Raw genomic sequence first — 21,150 nt, forward strand, 5'->3', positions numbered from 1 at the left:
CATATTTGTTTAATATCTCCCCCATTTTCTGCGGCTCCACACAAAGGCCGCCTTGCTGATCTTTTATCTCCCTTTCTCAAAATACATTAATTAGCAAAATAACTTGGAATATTTTCCTATGTTTACTGAAATTGTCTCCTCTTATTATGACATTCCTCTTACCCTTATGATTTTGCTATGAATCTATCATCAGATGAAAGGAAATATATTTGTAGTCATGGCATATGTACAGCTACAGTTCTGTAATCAAGTTCATAGTTAAGATGTTTCTGCCTCCTTGTTCTTTTTTGTATCAGCTTTTAATTTATCACGTTGCCTTCAAGTTCTCCATTTAGCAGTATGGGACATATGTTAAAAATGATCATGGCTGTTCTACCATTATTCCTTCAAAGTCTTCACAGAAAATATTCAAGAAGAATTTCTATTTTGACATGCCAGATGTGAGAATGCAGAAAACTTGAACAGGCTCAGAATGCCAAAACTGTGCTTCTTTGTGTTTTTTGACCAGCTGATGAAACTGAAGGAGGCTATTTGACTTATCGATTCTGTTTTCTGTAAGGTGGGGCCAAGTCAGTGTCATGCCCTTATTCTATCCCTGTAACTGTGCAAGGTTATTTTTCTCAGGTCCTTATCCAATTTTCCTTTGAAATCATCAGTCACCTCTGCTCCTACCTATTTCACAGAAGGTGAATTCCAGGCCATCACCACTCATTACATAAAATAATGTCCTTCCTCAACACGCACACACCACTGTATGTCTTAAACAAAACCTTAAATCTGTCTCCTTGTGCTATCTGTCCACCAGGTCGAAATCTTCATAACTGGTGCACCACTATTGAATTTCCCTCCAATCACTTTTATACAAAGGAGAACATCCAACCTGGCTTTGTAGCTAAAATTCCTCATTCCTAGGATTCTCCCATCCTTCCAGTGCTATGAACTAAGGAAGGATGGCGTTCAGAGGTGCTCAAGGTTTACTGAAGATTCAGAAATGATATAACTAGAGCAAGAATTTATTTTTCTCAGTGAGTCACCTGAAATACATCGCCATTGCTGTGTTCTTGTGTAAGATAAGTGCAGTCAGAGCCACATCATTCTGGTTATCTGGACTTAGTTTTTAATACTGTCTGGTTATGCATACTTATAGCATCATAGAGATGTACAGCTTGGAAACAGACTGTTTGGTCCAACTTGTCCATACCTACCAAATATTCTACATTAACCTAATTCTATTTGTCAGCATTTGACCATATCCCTCTAAACCCTTCCTATTCACATACCCATCCAGGTGCCTTTTAAATGTTGTAATTGTACCAGCCTCCACCACCTCTTCTGGCAGCTCATTCCATAAATATACCATCCTTTGTGGGAAGAAATTGCCCCTTACATCCCTTTTAAATCTTTCCCCTCTCACCTTAAACCTATGCCCTCTAGTTTTGGACTCTGCTACCCTGGGAAAAGACCTTGATTGTTCATCCATGCCACTCATGATTTTATAAAGTTCTATCAAATCACTCCTCATCCTCTGATGCTCCAGGGAAAACAGTCTCAGCCTATTCAGCCTCTCCCTATATCTTGAACCTTCCAACGGTGGCCACATCCTTGTAAATCTTTTCTGAACTCTTTCAGGTATCACAACATTTTTCTTATAGCAGGGAGACCAGAATTGCACAAAATATTCCAAAAGTGGTCTAACCAATGTCCTGTACAGCTACAACATGACCTACCAACTGCTATACTCAATACTCTGATGGCAAATGAGACCAGGCTGCAGAAGGTTTTTGTAAATTTTCTATAGTTAAGGTTAATAGATTATATAACTAAAGTTATCATAAATTATCAAAATCTTGAGACTACATGTGTAAATTTCACATATTTTGGTGTTTTTGTTCCGTTATTGGGCTAATTGATTTTGTGGCATTTTTCAATTTACTGCAGTTTTATGTTTTGTTTATTTTTGTCATTACCTGCAACAGAGGAAAGCATGCCCAAAATGACAATTACTTGGCAGGCAGAATTTCCTTTGGAAATTCTTTTTGTTCTTTGGGAAGTTGAGGTCAGATAGAGTTTGTAGAGAAATGAGCAGTCTGTGTCTCCAGATTCTGTCGGAGCCTTTTGGCCAGTTTAATGCCATCAGTTTACGTGGCCTTTCCATCTGTGATTCAACCGGGAGGTCTTTTCACAAGTCAGCACTGTACTCTGGATGTGCCATCTTGTACAAGAGGAAAGTAGTTTTGATATCCTGAAAGTTGGAGGAGCACAATTTAATAGTATCCTTTCTTAGAGTTCAGTCTGGATAAATGGGAGATATTGCATTTTGGTACAACAAACAAGGGTAAGACTAATACAATTAATGGTAGGGCCTTGGATGGTGTTGTTGAACAGAGGGACCTAGGGGTGCAGGTACATAATTTTTTGAAGTTTGCATCATATATCAACAAGCTGGTTAAAAAGGCATTTGGCACTCATTCCTTAGTCTTTTGAATAAAGGAGTTTGGACACTATATTGAGGTTGTACAGGAGGTGCATTGAGGCCTCTTCTGGAATACTGTGTCCAGTTTTGGTCGCGCAGTTATAGGAAGGATATTATTAATCTGGAGAGGGTTCTGAAGAGATTTACCAGGATATTACAGGGTATGGAAGGTTTGAGTTATAAGGAAAGGCTGGATAGGTTGGGACTTTTTTCTCTGGATTGTAAGAGAATGAGAGGCGACATGATAGAAGTTTATAAAATAATGAGAGGTACAGATAGAGTTAATGGTAGTTGTCTTTTCTCTGGAATGGAGGATTTCAAAACATTTTTAAAGTAAGAGGAGAGAGATTTTAAAAAGTCACGAGAGGCAGTTTTTTCACACAGTGTGGAATGAACTTCCAGAGGAAGTAGTGGATGTGGGCACAATTACAACATTTAAAAGACACTTGGATAAGTATGTGTATAGAAAAGGATTGGAGGGACATGAGCCAGGAGCAGACAGGTGAAACTAATTTAGTTTGGGATTATGTCCAACATGGATTGGTTGGACCGAAATGTTTCTTTCTGTGCTGCATGACTCTTTGACTCTATCGTAGGACAACCAGGGCTGCACACAGAACTCCAGGTCTGGCCTTACCAACATCTTGTACAGCTTTGACAAGACTCCTTCTGATTTCGCTCCTAAATGCTAGAGTTCTAATTAAGGCCATAAGATGTAGATGCAGAAACAGGCCATTCTACCCATCGAGTATGCTCTGCCATTCCATGACATCATGGCTAATATGAAAATCCCCAACTTCTCTTTCCTGCATTTTCCACATAATTCTTGATTCCTTTGCTTATTAAAAATCTGTCTATCTCAGCCTTAAACCTTCTTAATGACCCAGCCTCAACAGCTATTTGCGAGCAAGTTCACTACCCTCTGAGAGAAGTGATTTATCGTCATCTATTTTCAAGCGAGCACTGCTTTTGTTTCAGTTTACCTCACCAGAGATGTAGTTTCTCTGTACTATATTGTAATTATGATAACATTAGTTGGATCATCTGATAACCTTCCTAACTACAAAAAATATACACAAACTTTAAACAGCCTGGTCTCACTTGCCAGTTTTTATACAAGTATTCTTGGAAATTTGTGGGCGACTCCCTCTCGACAAATAGTTTTCTGGAGATTCAGATCTTAATGAGTATTCCAGCTGAGGGTGGAACAAGGCTCTGTTTAAGCAAAGCCTCATTTATGTCCCACCCCCTCTTGAAATAAAGTCCAAGTTTCTATTAATCTTGATTTTTTTTTAAAATAATGTGCACTGGTTTTTAGTGATGAATGTACAAAAACATCTGAATCCATTTGGTGCATCACCTTCTTTCACCATCAATAAAATATTCTGATTTGAATCTGTGGGATGACCTTACACTTGTCACATTGATCACTATCTTGAGCGGTTTCATCCACTCGTTATGGCATTGCCACTGGACTGTTAATCCAGAGACATGGGTAACGCTCTGGGGACCTGGGTTCGAATCCCACCACGGCAGATGGTGGAATTTAAATTGAGAGTCTGATGATGATCATCTGGTTCACTCTTGTCCTTTAAGGAAAGATACTTGCCATCCATACATGCTCTGGACTACAGGTGACTGCAGACTCGCAGCAATGTGGTTGACTCTAATCTGCCCTTTGGGATGGGCAGTAAATGCTAGCCTAGTCAGTGACACTCTTATCCCACGGATGAATTTTTAAAAAAAGTTGCACCAACTCTAAGATTTTACAGTTAGAATATTCTGACTGGTCTTATTAGTAGATTCAAGAGTCTAAGTCAAAGCAGACCATTGATTTGTCACCCTATCCACCTTCCCTAATCAATCATTCCCTCCACCACCACCATTCAGTGGCAGCAGTATATACTATCTACAAGATATGCAACAATAATTTACCAAGACTCCTGAGACAGCCAATTTCAAAACCATGAACTCTACCACTCAACAACAAAATGCTGTCTGATCGGTGAGCCTGTCCAAAAAATGGCAGTGTCAGTCTCAGGATGCAGATGTCAAATACTAGGAGGCATAGGTTTAAGGTAAGAAAGGAAATATTTAAAGGAGAAGTGCGTGGCAAGATCTTTATGCAGAGGGTGGTCGGTGCCTGCAATGTGCTGCCAGGGGACGTAATAAAACTAGATGCAAAGCAACATTTAAGAACCATTTGGACAGACACGTGAACGGGCAGGAAATAGGAAGATACGCACCATGTGCTAGCAGATGGGATTTGTTTTCAGTACAGACATAGTGGGCCAAAGGGCCTTATCTGTTCTGTCAGGATGGAATGTGGGCAAGGGGAAAGGGAATGAGTGTGCGTGAGGGAGGGAAATGTAGGGTCTGGCTGAGATGGGAGAAGGTGGAAAATGCCATTCCCTCTCAAGGGCAACTAGAGATGCACAAGAAGTGCCAATCCAGCTCGCGACACAAATGAATAAATACCAAAACCAGGTGCTGGGTTGTGCGATACTTGAAGGTGCAGTGTGATCAGTGAAACATAACCCACTGTGTCAGAGGGAGTTAACAAGTTCCTTTCCCAGGCCAGCACATTTGCTCATCACCAGCGTGACCAATCTGAGGGTCTCAGTTGTTCCCAGCGTAATCTGGTTGTAATACTTCCCAGTACTCATTATTTTGTTTCTTTTTGAGAAAACTTTCATGATCACTGTATTTGAGAGTACCTTGACAATTAATATTTACCTTCAAGCAAATGTACAAAAAATAAATCAGGACAATTTTATGTTCACAGTATATAATGAGGGTCAGTTATAATGATGGGTGAAGGATACTCTTAGCAATATGAAGTGTTATTGTGGATAATGTTACCACATCTCAGATCATATAGTATTAGAGTAACCTGTTGGTTGTGGAGATGGAGAGTACTGTGGGTTAAAAGTTGGTGTCCAGCACCTGTTGAATGTCTGTAAACTGAATGGAAAGCTAATGGGGCGAATGCCAGGGCAGACCAGCTGCTGAAGTGTTTAAAACTGGGAGACTCACTGTGCATGTCATTAGTATGTGTGGAGAAGTCAAAAATATTGTCAGACTGAACCAAGACATTTTTTTATTTATTGTTTTACATTTATCAAATAGACTGTGTGCGCTATCAGTGAAGTTTATAACCCGAAAGTGTTTGTAAGTGACCATTAGAATGTAAAGATACTTCCAGTTGAAAATGATAGTCACATGGAGCCCTACTGATGAAATTGTTATGTCACTATGAGGAAATTTCAAAGCCATCTGCCTGCTCTGTACAGGCAGGTTTTTTCCCCAGACACGTTCGGTATTGGAATCACCTGTAATGTCAATCTTGGTTCAATGAGACTTGTGATATTGAGTATTTCAGTTCACTGCCTAGTTAACACTTCCTTGCTTCATTTTGTTTGTTTCTGATTTTGATCGAAAAAAAAATTAACAGCAACATTGGAAAGTTCTGTGGACTAGGAAACTCCCCTTCTGCCCCTTGGTTCAAATCTAGCCTGATGTAATGGAATCAAAGTGACACATCATTCTAGCCTCTGGACATACTACAGCAATTCCTCACAACAGTATTTTAGGATCAGATTTCTTCAGCTGTTTCAACAATGACCTTCCCTCTATCATAAGGTCAGAAGTGGAGTTCTTCACTGACAAGTGTACTGGTGTTTAGCTCCATTTGCAATTCCTCAGATAATGAAATAGACAATGCTGGCTTGTAACAGGTTCTGGAGAACATCTAGTCTCAGGATGATAAATGCCAAGTAATATTCATACCAGACAAGTAGCAACTATATCCACTAAAACAAGTTCCCTACCATTGCCAAGTTCCCCACCATCAATATTTCAGAGATAGAGGGAAGTCATTGACCAAAGACTGCATTGGATAGCTATATTAATGCTGTGGTACTACGTAGACCGTTGACCAGGCATTATACAGAAAATGACTCAGACTCCTGAAAGACTGCCCATAACGTCTTCAAAGAGAGTAAGTTCAGTAATTTGCAGCCAAAGTACCTTTTCAATTTCATGATAATTGCTAATAATTGCCAAGGAATATCTGTGACCCAGAAAATGAATAAAAACATGACAATGAATTGCTGGAAATCTTATCAATTTTTTTTCTCTCTTTTCTGTCTTTTATTTCCTCTATATTACAACTGCAATCTTGTTTTGGAAGGGTAAAATGAAGTGGGGGGAAGTTATATGACCTGTTCAGAAATCTGCTTAACAACAGGCCCAAGTGACATAACTGTAAAGATTAAAGAGAGGTATTGTTTGTTTTTCTGGAAAGATGGTGTAAGATGCTGAAATTTGGAGATTATGGCAGCAGTAGCTATCCTTACAGTAGTTAGGCTGTGACTCTCAGGAAGATGTTGAGAATGTCAGCTTACAAATGGTTATGCTTTAAACCATACATTTAATTCTAAGATAGGATAACTAATGGACATTTCTGTTTGGACAGAGGGCCACCTAAGAATGATACACCATACTTACAAATTAATTTCATTGCAAGACTGAATCCTTGGAGGTAAATAAGACTTAAAGTTCTAAAGAAGGGTCACTAGATCTGAATTATTAACTCTGTTTTCATCCTACAGATGCTGTCAGACCTTTTCCAGCAATTTGTTTCATTTTTGTTTCTCATTTCCAGCATCTGCAGATCTTTCCATTTTTAGTGAGACAAAAATCACTTCCACTTGAAAGTATTTCTTTTCCATTACTTTTAGTGAGTATCCTTCCCTTACATATTTAATTTATATTCTTTGTATTTGAATGCAGAATCTCACGAGATACCAGTTTACTCCAGTTTCTGGAGCAGCAGGGCATCTGACAGAGCAGCTCAGACAACTGATTTTTCACCTTTAACTACATGTTCATTCTGTAAAAGTTGCTGTTTGATTTAGTCCCCAGTAGTGATGACAGTGATAGCCACATTCTTATTTCTGCTACTAAACTTAGGCCATTGCTCCCTAACGAGAGGAGTGATTGACTGTGCAGATTGTGCCTTAACAACTGGATGTGGTAGTTGCACTACAGTAAAATAAAGAACTGCAGATGATGGAAATCAGAAACACAAACAGAAATTGCTGAAGAAACTCAGCATGTTCAGCAGCATCTGTGGAGAGAAAGCAAAGTCAGTGTTTCGAGTTCGATGATCCTCAGGTTGTATGTTTGCTCGCTGAGCTGGTAGGTTTGTTTTCAGATGTTTCGTCACAATGCTCGGTAACATCATCAGTGAGCCTCTGGTGAAGCACTGGTGTTCTGTCCCGCTTTCTATTCATGTATCTTGGTCTATATCATTTCCGGTTCTTTTGCTCAGAGGTTGGTAAATGGGGTCCAAATCAATGTGTTTATTGATGGAGTTCCAGTTTGAATGCTAGGCCTCTAGGAATTCCCGTACATGTCTCTGTTTAGCCTGTCCTGGGATGGATGCATTGTCCCAGTCACAGTGGTGTATGTAAGAATACTAGTGAGAGTGGGTCATATCTTTTGGTGGCTAATTTGTGCTCATATATCCTGGTGGCTAGTTTTCTGCCTGTCTGTTGGATGTAGTGTTTGTTACAGTCCTTGGAGGGCATTTTGGAAATGACATTTGTTTTGCTGGTTGTTGGTGCAGGGTCCTTTAGGTTCATCAGTAGCTGCTTCAGTGTGTTGGTACGTTTGTGGGCTACCATGATGCCAAGGGATAAGGATAGTGTCTACTTGTTTGGGTTTGTTGTTTCAGAATTGGTGGACTGTGTTTATCAGGTACCCGTTCTTCTTAACTACGCTGCGTAGGTAATTTTCTTCTGCTGCCCATAGTTCCTGGGTTCAGTGTATTGTGGCCTGTTTAAATAATGTCCTGATGCAGCTCCATTTGTGGGTGTGGGATGATTGCTTCTGTAGTTAACTGTCTGGTCTGTGTGTGGTCCGATGATCCTTCTTCAGACCTGAATTCTGGGCAAAGCATTAACTCTGCTTTCTCTCCACAGATGCTACCAGACCTGCTGAGCAATTTCTGTTCTTGTTACAGCTGCATTGCACTGGTCACGGCTCTCCAAGGCCACATAGATTAAATGCAGAAAATCCTGAACTTAACTGGGGAAACTTTGTTTCAATGATTTTTGAAGGGTAATAGGTGGTGGTAATGTTTTATCTCTAGTTCAGCAAAAAGCAGCATGAGATAACTGTCTTCTATTGGTTTTACAAAATATGGCAAAAATGTGTTAAATTCAGGAATTATAGATAAATATTATCACCAAGTGTTTTCTTCTTTCCACCTTTTTATTGAGTGAGTTGAAAGAGGCTAAAAATAAAGACCAACAATGCAGACAGAATTCTTTGAATTGCTTGAGCTCTGCATTAGTAGCTTAAGATGTTAAACAAGCTAATTAAATTCCAAATTTATTACTCAACCATCTATAATTCGTTCCATTAGCAATTTATAATGTCCTCAATGAACTATACAACACAAATCAAATGCTATTAGTGAGAAAAGGTTTTCAAATCAGGAAATTACACAGTTTGATTTGAAGATATTAATTCAGCATAGGAACGTATAAATATGGTATATTCAAATTAAATGTGCTTTTTATGTATCATTTACAGATTAAATTTACAAGATGTCAAATCATGAATGGGCACAAATATTAACTGGGTTTGGCAAAGGCTGCTGCACCCACACAATTCTCACTGACCAGGCCAAGGAAATGACCGTTGTCAGGGACCAACCTTACAGGACAAATGTTGCAAAGGAGATGCAGCCTGTGAGCCACTTTGGTACCAGAGCCATGCATCGAAGTACATTGACGCTGGGAAAAAAACCTGCAGTATCAGATTATACAAGCTCCTATAAGCAAGTAAGCTCCCTGAAAGATAGGTATTGAATCTGAATTAACTTTGATAATAAGCGTAGCATTGAATGCTCTCGGTCAGAACTGTTTCTGCCTTAATCTCTTTCTTTTGCACTCAAATCAATTGTTCTCAATTCTCCTTTTTACTTTCCTATTTTAACACATGGCAACAATATTGTGCACTATTTTCAATGAGGTGCATTGTTCAACCCATGGGAATATAACATTAATCGTGTGCACAGGACATTCCATAAGTGCGCTTTTTAAAATGTGCTCGGTATTTGAATTTTGGTCGCTATTGCTTCTTCTAGTATGGACCAGAATCCAACATCAAACACTGTCAATTCTTTTGTATTACATGCTATTAATCAATAGGAAATTAAAATTTTGAGACCTGCAAGAACAAACAAATACCATTTTTAAAATATTGGTACTATTTTGAAACACCATAATGTCACTATTTGTTACAGCATATTATTCTGAAATAAATTATAGCTAATTTTATTACTTTCACCATTGAAGGTGAGGAAAAGTAATGGTTTTTGCCCCTATCAATCTGTTCAGCTATAAACAAATATCTCAAAAACTAATGGACATATTTCAACAGAACCTGAATATATATTAAGGACAGCCAAAGGAAGAACTGATTACTTCTTAGTAAAATCTCTCTTCAGATCCTGGATTCTTTTGAAATGGAACCATTAACATCAGGACATAGAGTTTTTGAAAGTTGTGGATTGTCTTGGCTGCTGCGATACAATTTAGCTCAAAATGTGAACAAGGTTTTCATAGCAGGTTGTTGGATTTGGTGTGATGTTCCTTGGTTAGTTGGAAGCTCTTACTAAAAAGCTTTATTTTTACCCTTTTTAGGTTGCAGAGCATTAACCATGTGGGGAAAAGCTTGGAGGATGAGCTGCTTTATTGTAATAATGTTAATTTAATACAGTGCTGCTGAAGATTTGCGCTTTACTGAGTAGCATCATTGAGAATAGAGTCATATGGCACAGAAGCAGATGCTTTGGTCCAATTCATCCATGCCGACCAAGTTTCCCAAACTAAACTAGTCCCATTTGCCTGCGTTTGGCCCAAATCCCTTTAAACCTTTCCTGTTCGTGTACCTGTCCAAATGTCTTTTAAATGTTGCATTGTACCTGCATCTACCACTTAATTCCTCATAGGAACCATTGTCTGTGTGAAAACGTTGCTTCTGAGGTCCTCTTAAATCTTTCTCCTCTCACCTTAAAACTATACCTTCTATTTTTGAACTTCCCTATTCTAGGAAAAAGAGCTTTGCTATTCAATTTATCTTTGCCCCTCATGATTTTACAAATCTCTATTAGGGCATCCCTCAACCTCCTATGCTCCAGTGAAGACAGACAGGGTGGTTAAGAAGACTTTTGGCACACTTATCATCATTGTTCAGACCATTGAGTATAGGAGCTAGGGCATCATTTTGCAGTTGTACAGGATATTGGTGAGGCCACGTTTGGAGTATTGTGTATAGTTCTGGTTGCCCTGCTGTAGAAAGGATATTGTTAAATTGGAAAAGGTTCAGAAAACATTTGGAAGGATGTTGCCGGGAATGGAGGATCTGCATTATAAGGAGAGGCTGGATAGGCTGGGATTTCTTTCACTGGAGTGTTGGAGGTTGAGAAGTGACCTTTTAGATATTTATAAAATCATGAAAGGCACAGATAATGTGAATAGCCAAGGTCTTTTCCCTAGAGTAGGGGAGTTTAAACTAGAGGGCATCAGTTTGGGGTGAAAGGGAAAATATTTACAAGGGACCTGAGAGGTAACTTTTTCACACAGAGGGTGGTACGTATATGGAATGAACTGGCAGAAGTAGAGACGAGTACAATTACAACTTTTACAAGACATTTGGACAAGTACGTGAATAAGAAAGGTTTAGAAATATATGTGCCAAATGCAGGCAAATGGGACTAGTTTAGTTTGGGAATCCTGGTTGGTATGGACAAGTTGGACTGAAGAGTCTGTTTCTGTGCTGTATGACTGTATGATAGTACATGTTTCAAAATAAAAGCTTCTTGCAAAATTCAGTATTCATGATGCAGGATGTTTTCTTGCAAAGATACTGGCTTTTCACATTGAATATACACTTTGCCAAATAATCAACTGGTGCTAATTGTGAATGTACAAAAGGATGTTCAATCCTGCCACAATATTATCAGGATCTTTGGAACTAATGCAATGTAAGTGTATTTGTAAATAAAGGGCTGGCCCACAGAGACAGCGGATTTAGTCGTGGTTACATGGTGGTAAAGGGATAAGCTCAGTCTCAAATGCTGCAAAACCCTTACAGCCTAATTAATAATGGTACTTACTTTCTAGGTCAGGGGTTGTGGGTTCATTGAGGGTGAGCAGATTTTTTTGGTATGAAACAAATACAAAGTCACCTTCTCTCAGCAATTCCTTTACTGCTAGCACAGATTGTACAATTGTGAAAGTAGATGCAGCTAAGAAGGGGGCTAGTTTTATTCATTCTGCCCCTGTTAGCACAGTAGAACTGTCCAATTAACACCTCTCCCTCACTGTTTCTCCATGACCCGTAAAACTGCAGCTATTTTAAAACCCAATTCCCTTTTGATTGTTACTGTTGAACCTGCTTCCACCAACCTTGCCCATTTAGATCACAACAACACACTTTATTTAGTAAAACATACTCCTCTTCCAACCTCCTTTAATGCCTTCCTTGCTCCAAAGAAAACATCCCAGTTTCTGCACTTCTTGAGTCTCTGAAATTTTCAATTCCGGGCAGTATTCTTGCAAATCTGAAGTTGATGTCCAGAATTAAATGCAATTCTCAAAAGGAAGCCTCACACTTTATAAAGGGTTAGTATAACTTTCTTGATTTGGAGATGCCAGTGTTGGACTGGGTGTACAAAATTAAAAATCACACAACACCAGATTATAGTCCAACAGGTTTAGTTGGAAGCACTAGCTTTCAGAGCGTTGCTTCTTCATCAGTTGGTTGTGTCAACCACCTGATGAAGGTGCAGTTCACCGAAAGCTAGTGCTTCCAATTAAACCTGTTGGACTATAACCTGGTGTTGTGTGATTTTTAACTTTATAACTTTCTTGCTCTTGTACTCATAGAGTCAAAGAGATTACAGCATGGAAACCTTCAGTCCAATTCGTCCATTCAACCAAATATCCTAACCTAATTTAGTCCCATTTGCTAGCACTTGGCCCATGTCCCTCTAAACCCTTCCTATTCATATACCCATTCAGATGCCTTTTAAATGTTGTAATTGTACCAGTCTCTATCACTTTTAAGAAGGTGGGTGGTAACGACAAGCCAAGGAACTGTAGACCAGTGAGTCTGACGTCGGTGGTGGGCAAGTTGTTGGAGTGAATCCTAAGGGATAGGACGTAAATGTTTTTGGTAAAGCAAGGACTGATTAGGGATATTCAACATGGCTTTGTGCGTGGGAAATCATGTCTCACAAACTTGATTGAGTTTTTTGAGGAAGTAACAAAGAGGATTGATGAGGGCAGAATGGTAGATGTGATCTATATGGACTTCAGTAAGACATTCGACAAGGTTCCCCATGGGAGACTGATTAGCAAGGTTAGATCTCATGGAATACAGGGAGAACTAGCCATTTGGATACAGAACTGGCTCAAAGGTAGAAGACAGAGGGTGGTGGTGGTGGAGGTTTGTTTTTCAGACTGGAGGCCTGTGACCAGTGGAGTGCCACAAGGATCGGTGCTGGGTCCTCTACTTTTTGTCATTTACATAAATGACTTGGATGCGAGCATAAGAGGTATAGTTAGTAAGTTTGCAGACAATATCTGGTCTGCATGGACGGGTTGGACCGAAGGGTCTGTTTCCATGCTGTATATCTCAATGACTCTATGACACTTCCTCTGGCAACTCATTCCATACATGCACCTTTCTCTGTGTGAAGAAGTTGTCCCTTAGGTCCCTTATAAACTTTTCCCATCTCACCCTAAACCTATGCCCTCTAATTCTGGACTCCCCCACCCCATGAAAAAGACTTTGTCTATGTACCCTATCCATGCCCCTCACAATTTTATAAATCTCTATAATGTAATTCCTCCACCTCTGACGGTCCAGGGAAAACAACCCCAGCCTGTTCAGCCTCTCCCTGTAGCTCAAATCCTCCAAACCCTGGCAACATCCTTGTAAATCTTTTCTGAACCCTTTCAAGTTTCATAACATCCTTCCAATTGGAGGGAGACCAAAATTGTACACAGTATTCCAAAAGTGGCCTAACCAATGTCCTATACAGATGCAACATGACCTCCCAACTCCTGTACTCAGTGCTCTGACCAATAAAGGAAAGCATACCAAACGCCTTCTTCACTATCCTATCTACCTCCAACTCCACTTTCAGGGAGCTATGAACCTGCACTCCAAGGTCTCTTTGTTCAGCAACACTATGGCTTTATCAATAAAACTGAGGATTCCTATATGTTCTCACAGCTTTGTCAACTTGATAAATATGTATTAATGTGGGAATGATAAGTTAATTTATTTCTTTGTACATTACTGCATTAAAAAAGGATATTTGGACATGTTGTATACAATTTTTAACCCAATGTTAATGACTGACTTTGGAGATTTGGGATTAAACAGATGAGCAGGGACATAAAGTTTACCCAGGGCTTCACTGAATTGAATGCCACTATCATTTCTGAAGTTACCCAGCCTATTTGATTTCTAGGTGATTGTTGTTTTATCTAGTGTTACAAGCGTGGTGAAGTCATCTGTCCTAAATTCTGCTATTTCCATTAGTACTCAGTGGTTATCATATCCTTACAACAAGCATCCCAATTACTTGGCACCAGAGCAAAAGTCAAGGGAAGTTCACAAGCTGAGCACATGAACGTCAACTGCTGTACTCTCAGCCTTTCTACCATTTGCTGTAGGCAGACATTTGCAAAATCCAGTTAGATTCAATTTTCTATTGGTCAGCTCCCAGCTTTCTTTCATTGCTTTCAAAGAGTGTAAGAAGGCCAGACTGGTAGATGCTACACAATAGCAGAGTGACACCCACCTGCTTACCCATATCATACAGGCTGAGACAACTTGTGTTTGCATTTAACTGAGGAAGATTTATCTTCAGAAAGCAAGCTGTCAGGATGTCACACAACAGTACATTGTACAAATTGTTCTTCTAGCTGGAATTACAATTACCAACTACTTTAATTTCTGTGCCACAGATTAGGTCATGGCCTTCATGGGAATATCGGCAATTTAAATCAAATATCTACACACAGATGCGTGAAGCAAGCAATTATACTCTCCCAGAGTTGCCAACTTTAGGCATGTGTTCAGTGGCTAGCACTATGTTACCTGATGAAGGAGCATCGCTCCGAAAGCTAGTGTGCTTCCAATTCAACCTGTTGGACTATAACCTGGTGTTGTGTGATTTTTAACTTTGTACACCCCAGTCCAACACCGGCATCTCCAAATATAGTCCTGGTGTTTGAGTACTCCAATTAATAATATTTCTTCAAAAGCTGGGCACATCTCTGAGTGAAAGGTCAAAGGCCTGAAGTATTAACTATTTCCTTTCAAAGTTGCTGCTAGATTTGCTGAATATTTCCAGCATTTCTTTTGTTTTTATTGAAGTATCTGGGTGACCATTCAAAGACACATGCTTGTCTGATGGTATAATGATTGTAATGATGGTGTAATTATCTGATGGTGTAATGATTGTAATGATGGTGTAATTATCTGATGGTGTAATGATTGTAATGATGGTGTGATTATCTGATGGTGTAATGATTGTAATGATGGTGTAATTGTCTGATGGTGTAATGCTGGTAACACTAGGTGAACGGCACTGAAATGAGGACCTGGTTATCAACGAGAGTTGTCATTAAACACATTCTAGACAAAGAACACTTCAGATGCTTGGATCAATCAGAAAAATCTTGACTATGCCATGCCCTTAAAAATGTGTAGTACTGTTCTTCACAATGTCTGGTATAGCCCTGTTTTTGATCAGGAGATTAACAAGAGATGCAGTATACTGCGGAAGAGAGGGTGACCTGCTTCCATTACGAGAAGCTTTCATGTCACTTTGACAAAGGGGATTCTCAAATATTACAGCTGCCCATTGTGAGAACAGTCTGTCAAGACAGTCACCTTTCTTGCTATAAATTTGCCAACATCTATAAAGCTTTTCTTGTGCACATCAATGTCGACCGATTATGTTCTGGCAGCGGATCTGTGCAGAGTTGGACATCGAGTGAACTGGGCCTCAAGGCAGCTTGGTATTCCATGTTTAATTGACCAATGCATTGCTGAAAATTGTCACCTTTTGATCTACATAACCAGTTAGTCCTGGACAGATTAAGAAGATTGCATTACTGACTGACATGACGTTTGGGTTCAAACAACATTCCACAATCCATGTTTTCACCTGTGGTTTAACTTGCATCAGTCTCGTGTGTGAGAGCAGTAATTTCTTAACTAATGACCCATCAGTAATCAGTACAGGTGAAAGCTTCTAGTGAAGTTAGTCAGACATTAATTTGTTTGTGTTGAGAATTGGAGACTATAGGAAGACAAAATCAGATTCTTATTCTGAAAGTGGAATCAAATCAGCCCAGCTCCCAGAAGCAAAGCAATAGTTTCATGTGTCTGATGTGTGCTGTGCAGGAGTGCAGCCAGAGCTGTGTGCAAGCAGCCAAATTAGTATCTGAACAGAATTTGTGTAGCTGGACATACTTATCCACAAATACGTGAAATTCAGACTGATCCTGAAGCTTCTGGGATAGGGTAGCAGACACCTTCTGCTCTACCAACACAATGAGGTAGAAAGACCTGTGCCATGTATGGTGGTGGATATTGGCAGAAAGCCTCAGCTCCCAGATTCCCATTACCGCAAGGCCTGTGCTGCTAGTAAATAGGAGTAACTCTTATATTTGCTATTAGTAAATCACATACTTTTAAAACTATTGGAATTAAATGGCACAGAAGAAGGCTATTTGGTCCGTTATTCCTTGGCCAGCCCTTTGGTAGCTACCTAAATTAATTTCATGCGCTCGGTGTTTTTTCATCACACTGTAATTTTTTATTCCCTTAAAGTATTTATTCAATTCTGTTTTGAATGTTCCTATTCAAAGTCTTTTCCTAATGACACCTCTACTTCTTTTTCCAATCATCACCAATTGTCTCTTCTGATTACCAACCCTTCTGCCGCTGGGAAGTGTTTCTCCTTCTTTATATCATTTATGATTTTGAACCCCTCCATCAAATGTCTTCCAAACTTGCTCTGGTAAACAGTCCCAGCGTCTTCAGTCACTCCGTGTAAATGAAGTCCCTTTTCCTGCAGTCCAATTCTAATCAATTAGTTTTGCATTTTCTCCGATTTTTTGGCACCTTTCCAAAAATGTGGTGGCTAGAATCAAACCACTTCAGCTGCAACTTAGCCAGTAGTTCTTCTGCAGTTCAGTTATGTCAGAGCAGAATTGTTATTGATTTTAGAACATAAGGACTTGGAGCAGGAGTAGGCCACCTGGCCTTTTCAGCCTGGTCCACCGTTCAATAAGATCATCACTGATCTTTTTGTGGCCTCAGCTTTCACTTACCCACCCAGTCACCATAACCCTTAATTTTTTTGAACAGTAAAGGAATTATCTACCTGAGCTTTAAAAGCATTTAACAAGGAAGCCTCAACTACTTCACTGGGCTGGGAATTCAAAGATTCACAACATTTTGGGTGAAGGAGTTCCTCCTCAATTCAGTCCTAAATCTGCTCCTCGTTATTTTGAGACCATGCCCTCTTGTTCTAGTTTCACCCATCAGTGGAAACATCCTCTCTACTTCTATCTTATCTATTCCCTTCATAATTTTATAATTTTCTATAAGATCCCCCTGATTCTTCTAAATTCCAATGAATATAATCCCAGTCTGTCCTTATAAGCCAACCCTCTCAATTCCAGAATCAACATAGTGAACTGCCACTGCACCCCCCCCCCCCCCCGACCCCTCCCCACTCCCCCCTCCAGTGTCAGTCCATCCTTTCTCAAGTAAGGAGATCAAAACTACACACAGTACTCCAGGTGTGGCCTCACCAGCACCTGATACAGCTGTAACATAACCTCCCAGCTTTTACACAAAATCCCTTTAGCAATGAAAGATAAAAATCCATTTGCCTCCTTAATTACCTGTTGTACCTACAGACCAACCTTCTGTGATTCATGCACAAGGACACCCAGGTTCCTGTGCACATCTGCAATTTTTAACCTTTCAAATAATAGTCATTTTGCTGTTATTCCTACCAAAATGGATGCCTTCACATTTATTAACATTGTATTCCATCTGTCAGACCTTTGCCAACTCACTTAAACCATCTATGTTCTTCTGCAAAGTTTCCCAGTCCTCTGCACACTTTGCTGTACCACTCATCTTTGTGTCATCTGCAAACTTCAACACACCACACGTGGTCCCCAACTCCAAACCCTCTATGTAAATTGTAAATAATTGTGGTCCCGACACCAATCCCTGAGGCACACCACTAGTCACTGATCACCAACCAGAATTACACTCATTTATCCTCACTTTTTGCTTGCTGTTAATTAACCAACCCTCTATCTATGCTAATATATTGTCTGTAACTCCTCGCACCTTTAAATTATGCAGCAGCCTTTTGTGCAGCATCTTGTTGAGTGCCTTTTGGAAATGTTGAAATTTCCTTAGCCCTCTTTTCAGTATCTTCTCTGACTTTGTCTTGGCTCTGAGATTGTCTTTATCCTGAACTGCTTCTCTCGGTGGATCTTATTCTGAATATTGCCTTTTACTCTGGGCAGAATGTTGCCGTTAGGGGCTTAAGCGCTGAAAATGTGTTGCTGGAAAAGTGCAGCAGGTCAGGCAGCATCCAAGGAACAGGAGAATCGACATTTCAGGCATAAGCCCTTCTTCAGGAATGGGGTTAAGCTCAGCATTCAGAACTGTTTGGAGTCTGGCTTTTCACTTTGCTGCCATCAGTCAGAACAATTCGTTCAGAATTGTTGCTATTCCACATCTCCATGGGATATGGAAGATATACGTGGAAATAGAAGCATATTAATCTGTCTTAACTGCCCTCTTCTCCCCACCTCCACCCTCATCCCAGTGCCTCATCTCCCACCAGCCTCTCTCCTTATCTTTATCTGTCCTTAATCCATTTTCCTGGTTTGTTTTTGACAGTCCTGCATTGGAAGGGTTTAGAAAGATATGGGCCAAGTGCTGGCAAATGGGACTAGATTAATTTAGGATAACTGGTCGGCATGGACGGGTCTGTTTTTGTGCTGTACACCTCTATGACTCTATAATCTTGTCCCCCCGCCCCCCCCATTTAGTCATTTTCATTTGGCTCCGTTACACATCTCTCCAACAGATTTTTTCAATGTCCTGAGCTTGGAAATAGGGATTTAATATTTTAAAAGCAGTTAAGCTAGCAGAATATTATTTTCATATTTTTTCTTTTTTGACATATATTTCATTTCTTTCACTAGTATTATATTATTCAGAAAGCTCAACCTATAATCAAATATTCTGGTTACCCTGATGAAATAAAACACCTTGGTATGAATACAGATGAAAAAGAATACGTAACTACACACAGAGAAACCTTTTTTGTGAAAGATGTTATACCAGTAAGTTTGAGAACTTGAGATGGCTGTGTTTATAATACTACATATATTTCACTATTTGTCATTGCGTAACTGGTTTTACTCCATTTTATCCTGTTAATTAGTTTTGTATTTTAATTATTTTAAAATGTTAATTTCTGTATAAGTGGTTTTATTGATTGATGTTTCTTTCTGATTCAGTGTGAAAAATAAAATATTGCAACAAGTGCTATAAATTTGAGCCCATGCCCTCTTAAACGTCCTTGTTAATTTAAATATGGGATTATATCTTCCAAAGTTTAAAGAACATTGTATCATTCATCTTCTAGCTAATTTAATTACCAATCTTGCATTGGCATTCACTTCCTCCCTGCACCACGACTTTGTGTGGAAAGTGTTTGTTCCACTTTCTGTGCCTTTTTCTCCTCATAATTTCTTACATCCCCCATGTGTTTCGACAACATCACTTTGTCATTCAGTAATTTCACAACCTGGCCACTTAGTAACTCTGTGCCCTGTCTGTGAATATCTTTGTGTAACCTTTTTCTGAAAAATGTCATTGTCCCATTATCAGATTATTTTATTTTCCTGTAAAGTTAGGTTTTAAATCATGGGTTCACTTTTTCTTTTAATTGCACGTGATCTTGATTCCGTCTAAATAACACAATGGACAGTGATACAACCTGAGTCCTTAATTCAGAGTAGAACAAAGCTTTTTCCTGTGAGCCACACAGGGCATTTACTTTACAAGGCTAACGTTAGAAAGAATTGTTACGTTCAGTAAACTTCAGAAAATAAGTAAACAAATTTTTGAATGGGCTTATATACAGCAAGCATTCTGATTTGGTGAGAACAGAGTTATTCTTAGAAACAGGAGTTTCACCAAATGTCTTCACTTTCTTTTCATTACAAGCTTCTAAATTGATGTAAAAGCTAGCCTTAGGAGTAGAAAGTTATAACAAGGCATCATAATTATAGAATTTGAGAGATTGGTTAAGTGAAATCAGGAAGAAACATTTCCAGGAAGAATGATGATTAAATGCCCACACCTGCCCCAAAGGGCCATACATGCGCAAACAATACGCTGTTTTTAAAAATAGATAATCAACCAGAAGGACAAATCACTTTATTAAAACACTTCTTTTAAAAAGAGGTTCAAGAGTTCAAGTGGATTTGATTGACAGGATTTCCTGTTTTTGTTATTTGATGGAATCTGGAATTGCTGCATAGCCTGATGTCTGCCTCTGTCTAATTGCCCTTAAGGTGACAAGGAGCTAGCTCCTTGAACGCTGCATTTCAGGGGAAAAGGTAGGTCATATGCAGTGTCATTAAGGAGAGAGTTTGAGGCTTTTTGACCCAGTGTCAGTATAGTGTGTGGCTTGAGTGGAATCTGCAGGTGATAGTATTCCCTTGTCCTTTTAGAAGGTAAATAGGTCTGGAAGGTGCTGTTGGAAGAGCCTTGGTGAGTTACAACTGTCTCTGAATCACCCACCAAAAGGGAGTAAGATTGAACTGCTGATGAGAGAATTTGTGGTCCAGCACTGAGGGCAGAAGGTTGAAAATCTCTGTTTACGGGCTGTGCCTGGAGACGATTAGTTAGTTTTTCTTTATTTGTTTAGTCTCTAATTTTTGAGGTTTTCAACATTACTTCCAGTTTCAAAGTTTTGTATCTAGCTGTTACTATTAGGCTTTATTAGTTAAAGCAAATATTAGGCTTATTATTAAACATATCTTTCACAGATATATTTTAAATTAATTTTTCTAATTTTGTGTATTCTGGAAGAAGTGCAACTTTCAAACAAATAGTAAAATTTGTTCTTTTTAAAAAGTGCAGAATTCTGAACAAAACAATTGTTGAAAATCGAATGAAAAATACGCGGGGCCTAGCAATGAAAGAAATCACCAACCCTAAGAGTAGCAGTGCAAGTTACTGCACTTCTTATTCCTCAGTGCATGATATCAGGGTCCATCATCTAACATCTGCTAATATTGCTGAATTTCAGCCAAAGAGACCCACTCACAACATCATTACAGGTATGTAGTGCCTCTTCCAACTTGTTTCTTTAAACTACAAGATCATGTAAATACAGTAAATACAATTAGGACTGAAATACTAGCCTAGAAATTACTTTTTGAAGTAAGAGTAGAATTGAAGTATAACTTTGTACGAGAAGCAGTCCCCGGGCTGTGGATAGGTCCCATTCTGGAGTTTGT

At 39.3% G+C, this 21,150-nt stretch overlaps 1 protein-coding gene across 7 annotated transcripts in view; it reads left to right on the forward strand.

Moving 5' to 3' along the window:
• The window catches only part of LOC140464720 (uncharacterized), a 30,299-nt gene that overhangs the window by 1,984 nt on the left and 7,165 nt on the right, over nucleotides 1-21,150 (forward strand). For 3 of the 7 annotated variants that reach the window (XM_072560177.1, XM_072560175.1, XM_072560174.1), the window contains 3 exons: nucleotides 9,077-9,327; nucleotides 18,820-18,960; nucleotides 20,766-20,970. In XM_072560177.1, coding sequence (XP_072416278.1) covers nucleotides 9,091-9,327; nucleotides 18,820-18,960; nucleotides 20,766-20,970 — 583 coding nt within the window. In that variant the 5' untranslated portion in view covers nucleotides 9,077-9,090. Of the gene's footprint in view, nucleotides 1-6,343; nucleotides 6,474-9,076; nucleotides 9,328-10,191; nucleotides 11,172-18,819; nucleotides 18,961-20,765; nucleotides 20,971-21,150 lie in introns of those variants that run through there. The other 4 variants (XM_072560176.1, XR_011954969.1, XM_072560178.1 and 1 more) reach the window with 4 other exon arrangements.

Source organism: Chiloscyllium punctatum, chromosome 40 (assembly GCF_047496795.1).
Source record: "Chiloscyllium punctatum isolate Juve2018m chromosome 40, sChiPun1.3, whole genome shotgun sequence".
NCBI classification, from domain to species: domain Eukaryota; kingdom Metazoa; phylum Chordata; class Chondrichthyes; order Orectolobiformes; family Hemiscylliidae; genus Chiloscyllium; species Chiloscyllium punctatum.